Genomic DNA, 7,065 nt, shown 5'->3' with positions numbered 1-7,065 from the left:
GGACAGCCCGCCCGCCCCGTGCCGGCCGCCTCCTGGCCGGCCCTAAACGGGGCCAGCAGCCAAGGGAGAGCGCTCGGCTGCAGCCAGCCCGGTTTGCCTGCCTTGCTGAGACGCCCCAAACTTTAATGTTTATTGTAAACTAGGAGTAGCTCCGAGTGGTTTAGGAGAGGCAGAGGGCAACGCCATCCCCAGCTCTTATCTGAGGGACACACAGCGGGCCAAGCGGCTGCTGAGGGCTGAAGATGATCTCTGCCCGTGTTTCTGCCCCGAGCGAGAGTCTGAACTCTTCCCTGTCCCACCGCTCTTCTGACTGGCCCTCGGAGGACTCACCACCGAAAGCCTCAACACCCGCAGCGAGGAATGACAGGCACGCGCTGCCTTGGAGCCCATAAAAGTTTTCTGGCTCCAGCTACGGCAAATGCGCTGAGCAGACACAGTAGCCTCAAGGAAGCCACAAACTGATCAGTTTCGAGAACAAGACCCCAGAGCTGTGGGAATAAAAAGGCGATGCAAAGCCATGGGGCAGGCCAGGAACTCATTTTGATCGATTCTGCCTCCCAGCCACTAATCCTCCCTAATCTCCTATTTGGTGGCATGTCACAACTCTCCCATCTGATCATTTGGTCTGTGCTAACCCTCCCGGGTCACTGAAAGCTCTTCTTAGCGGCTTGGCTTGCAGTGGGTCAAGCTCTTTCCCTCCCCTGGCAGTTAAGGGCACAGGTCTGGTGAAGCCAATAGCACAGGCAGGCAACTCGGCCTTGTCACCCACCAACACTGTGGAGGCAATACAGCTACACACAGCCAACGGTTCCTCTGCAGGGACCTCCAGCGCACTCTGCTTGTGGGCCCTCCTCACTGGCGCACGGGATGCGGGGACCATCACAGAATGCCACCATTTGACCACACATCCATCCCCTCCCTGCGGCTCTTTCGCACCACAGCCCATTTTACACCCTAGTAAGAACGGGCTGAGCCAGCACCAGCTCCCTTCCCGTAGCCTCTCCAGATCCCTAACTCACTTCCTCCGCTCTCTTCCTCCTTCCCCTACCACGCCACCCACGCACCTCACCTCTCCTCGTTGAGGCCACACATGCGAATCCGCTCTGTGCTGGTCCAGTTGTGCACCCCACTATAGAGAGGTGCTGTAGAGATCATGACAGCTGCTCGTCACTGACCGGGACCTGCTGGGGCTCGAGGGGCCGCTCTGCCTACAAAAGAAAAACAGAGGTTTGGTAACTCTCCCCGGGACGCTTGCATTCAACCACACTTCAGAGAGAGTCATCCACAGCTTCGCTGCCAGGCAGACGGGGTACAACGCCCGAGATGCTACACGTCTGTCTGGAAGAGGGCTAGAAGAAATCAGCAGCGCCTTGGGACAGAAGCCACAGTCTGCTCATCCTCATATTAAACAACTTTATTGCCAAAAAGCCTCTGGCTACCCTGAGAGTTTCACATGGGTGTCTTCATGCACACACACACACATCCCTTGAAAGATTCGTCCACTTTTCTTCTCCCTCCAAAGGGACCTCCAGCACCAGGTAGCAAGCCGCAAGTCAGAGCTTTACCCAAGATGATGGTCTGTTAAAATGCTGACATCCCCAAGGCTTCATAGGACTTTCATAAACCAGCCCATGGTGGGTTCAAAGGGGAAAGCTTCAAACAAGGAGGCAGCTGGGGGACCCTGGAGGGGAGCAGAGGTTTGCAACAGTGCTGCCAGACGTGCCGTCAAGTGATTATCCCCTCACTCTGTCAGGAAGGTGCTGGTATTCAGTGGGGTTACGGGTGGAAAACATGAGGAAATCCAGAGATTCGTGAGCATCCAAGACGCACCGTCGGCTGGGTGGAGCTTTTGAGGGAGAACGTTGCAGCCAATCGTGCAGCGCTGGGTGTTCAAGCATTAAGGCAGCTTTGCTGCTCAAGTCGTATCAGGGAAAAAGCAATGAAGGAAGAGAGGATCTACTGTGCTAACAAGTGGACTCGGTCAAACCAGGTAGGACTGACTGCAAAAGCCATAGAGATGCTGCCAAAGAGGTTCTTGGTTCAGAGAAATACTAAACACCCGAAGGTAAAGCAGGCACAGAGCCACAGCAACGCTCTCGGTGCAGCGGGTGAGAGTGGGAAGAAGCTGAAAGCGACACGTGATCCCAAATCTCTGTCAGTTTTCTTTTCCCTGACAAACTCCTGGCGACACAAGCTCTGAACAGGACAAGAAGCAGCTTGCACCATCCGTTTATGCTGAAACGAGCCGCACAGGGATCTACCAGCCAGCAGCTCAAGGGATCGAGCCGTGGAATTGAATGACTCCTCCGAACGCAGCTGCTGCTGGGTATCCTCACCTCAGCCCAAACATGCCAGTGGGGATCCTCCAGACAGAAAAGAAGGGCCAGGCACGTAGGAGAAATCGGGGCAAGGCAGCTTGTTTGCAAAAAAGAAGCGACAGACCCATCTGCACGTACGAGGGCACAAGTGAGCAAACAGACTACGGAAATCAGAGGTCAGGAGAAGAGGGGGAAACCTGCTAAAAGACACACACTGTAAGATGGAAGAAATACTATATAATGAAGGGGGAGCCAGGCAGACGCTAAAACAGAGAGCAGGGTCATACCCAAAGAGAATGAGAGGTGGCTTGGAGCAGGAAGGGGAGGAGTCTTTTGGTGCTTGGAGAGAAATACAACATAAAGGAAATAGGGGAACAAACAATCTGCGGGGATTTCACCATCTTAGGCTAAACTGAAAGAAGGGGAGGAGAAAGGTTCTGCCCCTGAGCACAGTGGCAGGACAGATGTTTTGGGAGAAATCAAAAGGGACATTCTGTGCAACGGGGGAAGGGGACACGTACGGCTGCGCAACGTGGAACAGAAGTTGGAGACGAGCTGAAGCCTCAAAGCACAGATCAGGTGTGACCGGAGAATAGGTCTGGCAAGGGAGAAGTGATAACAGGGTGGTGTGAGGAGCTGGGAGAAACAGCACGTTTTGAGTACTCAAGTGAGAGCTGGTCAACAGAGGAGGCACGACAGCCATGAGAAGAGAGCCGGGAGGACATAGCAACAGAGATAGACACTGTTTCATGAATTCTTGGCCTCTATCCTCTACGGATGATGTGGGACACGTGCCAAAGACAGGCATTTCACAGGGAACGAAGAAGAACAGAAGAGAAAAAGAATCGAGATTTCAACTAAGAGAAGGAATAAAACGGGGGAAAAACAACAGATGTGGTCTCAAGCACAAACCAGAGCGAACAGTGAAAGAACAGCATCCTTAAGAAGGCGGACCAGGAAGTTTATTGAGAAATAGAGGGATGAGCAGCCTCCCGATGCAACGCCGAACCAGAAAGAGCAACTGCAGCCTCCCTGGGTCAAAACACACTTTTAGTCAAGTCGACACAAGGAAACCAAGCAAATCTCTCATCTACACTGGCGCAGCTTGAAGCGACTTTAAACGGATGTAATTAAACTAGTAGGAAGCCCTTGGAGAACACAACTAGGGCATGGTTTCACATGCTTGTCTTCGAGTAGAAGAAGCTGTTGAAGAAACTGTTGAAGCCCTTCTCTCCCCTCACCCCTTCAACCATGTCACTGAAACTGTGCGGTGTTCCAGTAAACTTCACCAGGGAGTTGATCAGCTTGAAGCGACTTTAAACGGATGTAATTAAACTAGTAGGAAGCCCTTGGAGAACACAACTAGGGCATGGTTTCACATGCTTGTCTTCGAGTAGAAGAAGCTGTTGAAGAAACTGTTGAAGCCCTTCTCTCCCCTCACCCCTTCAACCATGTCACTGAAACTGTGCGGTGTTCCAGTAAACTTCACCAGGGAGTTGATCTCTGTTTAAAAACTTTTTTTTTTTTTTTTCCCTCCCCCCTGGCTGGACTGGTTTTAACCCATACTAGCTCCTAGATCAGGTTCACCAAGAGGGAGAGAGGGCACAGCCTGGCACAGAATCTGCTTAATCTGCTACGCCTGCCAAAGGAAGTGTATATGAAACCACAGTCTTATTTTGATTTAGCTAAATAGGTGCCCAGCCAATTCTAATTAACTCCAAAGAAAACTAGTTTAGAACGAAATCAGAATATCAACACAGCATTTTGCTTGGAGAAGCTCGTCGTGCGATATTAAAGCTCCTTCACCTCACAAAACAAAACGTGCTCTAAGAATGCGAACACGAAAGGTGCCAAACGTGTTCACCTACAACAACAAGCCCTCGGAGAGATTTTCAATGAAACTAACGTGGTGAATTAAAAGCAAGGGGGTTTTTTGTTCATTAAGACAAAACCTCTCATCGTTTTGCAAAAGGAGAGGGTGCTACTCTGCAAACCAGTCTCTTCCAGGCTCCAGAAAAAGCAAAGCAGAAGATGCTTTCCCTGTAGTGAAAGCATGCTTTTACTCAGGCTAGCGATGACTTAGCTACACATGGAAGTTCCCTTGGACTAAGTCAAGAAATTACTGTCTCTTCTGAAATACCGCTATACAGCCGATGAAAACAAGTTTCCTGAAATGAAGTTCTTTGAGAATGAGTATTTTCTAATAATTATCTCTAGACAAATCCTCCTTGCACTAAAACCCCAATAGCGCCAAGACAACCGTAGTTCCAACACAGGCCGAGCTGAGGATGGCAGGACAAGCTGCTGTTGCCTTCACCTACCAGCTCCCACACAGCTGAAGAGAATTAAGCCCACGTAATCTCCATGCTGACCCCTGTTAAAATCCTGCCTGCTCCCTGGCTCTCGGGGATCCTAACTTGAGTTGCCCGAGGTGAGGCTTCCTAATGAAGCTTTCCTCTGCAACACTGCCCCTCACACTTGCACCTCCCACCCCAGCGTTAATGCGGCAGAGGGGTACGGGAGTTGCAAAGTAGATTTGCAAGCTATCCTCCCAAATAACAGTGATTCCTCAGCCAGATCAGTTCCCTGACCTGACTCAACGCTCAGCTTCTCGAGCACTTGCGTTGGCAAACACGTGAGGCAACTTCTCCGGGCTGCCACTGAACTTCCAGCCACAGGTAGCAAAGAGTTTGTTTTTTACCGGAGGGTTTGGTACTGTCGGTGTTTGCCCTAACATGTCACGTCTACATCGCCACGTGGTCTAACCCACTTTCGTACTGCCTTGACCAGGTTCACCAGAGCCACCATCTTCTACAGCCGTCCACCTCTACAGCAGCTGGGGTTGACCCAGACCTGCCGGTACAGAAAGGGGCTTTCCCCTGTTCCTCACAGAGACAACTTGTGCCAGCCACTTTCTTCACACTGCAAACACATTCCGCTTTAGGACCGTGCTGCCTTGACCCCCCCAAGAAGCTTTTAATGTATTTTCCTGCTCTGTACATTTCTGGGTACTAAAACGACTTGGGTTTCAAGACGCTTACCTTTCCTCTCCCCCATCCCAGCACCAGCACGTGAGCTACGCGCCAACAGATCGCCACTGCCTCAGCTGCACCCTGCCTAGGCAGGCACGAGACAACGGGTACCGAAACGCCAGCAGCCAGTCTCCTAAAATCCCCCAGCGCAAGGCTTCCCTCCGCCTGGGCTCTGGGCAGGCATATCATCCCCCAACACAGGTAGGAGAGCGCCGCGCGACGGCGTCGAGCAAAGGCCCGACGAGTGGCGATGTGCACCGTTGCCAGCAGCCGGGGTTCAGACGACGGCACAAGCTCCCCCGGGGCGAACAGCAGCTTCGCCTTTCCCCGCCGCACGAGTGGCAGCCACGGCGCGAGCCTCGCGAGGCCAAGGGCCAGCTCCGGAGATCCCGCTGCGGATCGCGTCAGTAGGAACTTGGTGCAGCTCGGCAAACGAAGCGATGCACTCGGCTGGGCTCCGGGTCCTTTACAGACACGGTAAAAGGCTGCCCGTCGACGGTGCCTCCTTTCGCTCCAGCAATGCTCTCGGCTGCTACGCTAAGTGGGCCAGCGGCGCAGAGGAAGGAAAGGGAGACTTTCCAGCCTTAGGGTATCGAAAAGGAGAAAGCCCAACGCATCCCTCTGCAGCAGGAGATCGGGAGAACGCGGTCGCTGGCCTTTCCGAGGTGCTGTACGGCTCCTTTGGCCAGGGGGCACTGTGGAAGGCCGGGAGGGATGCACTTTGACCCTGGAAACACACCCGCAGGAGATACCTTTGTAACATTCATTCCCGGAGAGCCGGGAAACCTCGAAGGCAGGTTTATTTTTTCCTCTGGATGGCTACAAAATATAAAACTACGTGGGCTGCTGGAAACTCCCAGCGGGAGGCAGGGCTCGGAGTGCATCACCTGCAACCCGGCTACTTCGACGGGAGCGAAAGCCGCGGAATAAGGCGGCACGTGCCCCTGCGGCTCTTCAGCGGGGCTCGGATGGGCCAGAGGGAAACGGTCTGCATCGGCGGGAATGGTCTCCTTCACTTTGGCAATCTTCGTTGCCATTAGTAACACAGGCAAGAAATTATATTTGTTTTTATATGTGATTGTCGGGCGTCCATGTGAGGTACAGAGGTCCAGAGCGAGTGCCAATCCTGAGAGTTGCCCGAGATGCCTCAGCAGGGATTCGGCTCTGAGCATTGCTTCAGAAAACCCCCTTAAAGCAAACTGCTTACAAAAAAACAAAAATTAAATAAAAAATTAAATTAAAAAAATCGTGACGATCCTCTCGCAGGACTCACAACGGGCATGATACACGGCAAGGGAAAAATTTAAACAAGAAAACTGAAAAAAAGGAAACGGTTTGTCTTATATTATGTTACCACTCACGCAGAGGTCAGAAACTGTAGCAGAATTGACCAGGAACAACTAGCGTGGAACAAAATCCAGCAAGGGCAGGCCAGGCCACCTCCGCTGTCCCTCTCGGCGGGAGCCAGTGCCAGGCGCAGGGTCCGGCCCGTGGCCCGTGCGGCAGCCCCAAGCTCAGTTTGGGTTTCCCACTGGCTGCAACAGCAGCCCCGACTGCTGCGGAGCTGAGCCAGGCTTTGCCTACACGCATTTGCTTAAGCTGATTTAAAGACACAGTAACACCGCGAGTAATTATAGATACTCAGCACGATGAATTGGAAATAAAAAAGAGAAAATCCATCCCCATTTTAAAAAAAAAAAAAAAAAAAAAGTTTT

At 52.2% G+C, this 7,065-nt stretch overlaps 1 protein-coding gene across 1 annotated transcript in view; it reads right to left on the bottom strand.

Moving 5' to 3' along the window:
• Positions 1-1,155, bottom strand: part of BCORL1 (BCL6 corepressor-like 1) — a 19,870-nt gene extending 18,715 nt beyond the window's left edge. Inside the window, exon 1 of the mRNA XM_009284615.1 lies at positions 1,070-1,155. Within this exon, the coding sequence (XP_009282890.1) occupies positions 1,070-1,155 (86 nt within the window). The remainder of the gene's footprint in view (positions 1-1,069) is intronic.
• Between the last annotated feature and the right edge of the window lie 5,910 nt (positions 1,156-7,065).

Source organism: Aptenodytes forsteri, unplaced genomic scaffold, assembly GCF_000699145.1.
Source record: "Aptenodytes forsteri isolate BGI_AS27 unplaced genomic scaffold, ASM69914v1 Scaffold455, whole genome shotgun sequence".
Lineage (NCBI taxonomy): Eukaryota > Metazoa > Chordata > Aves > Sphenisciformes > Spheniscidae > Aptenodytes > Aptenodytes forsteri.
Note: the sequence above shows the minus strand (reverse complement) of the source record. Positions and strands in the feature narration are given on the sequence as shown.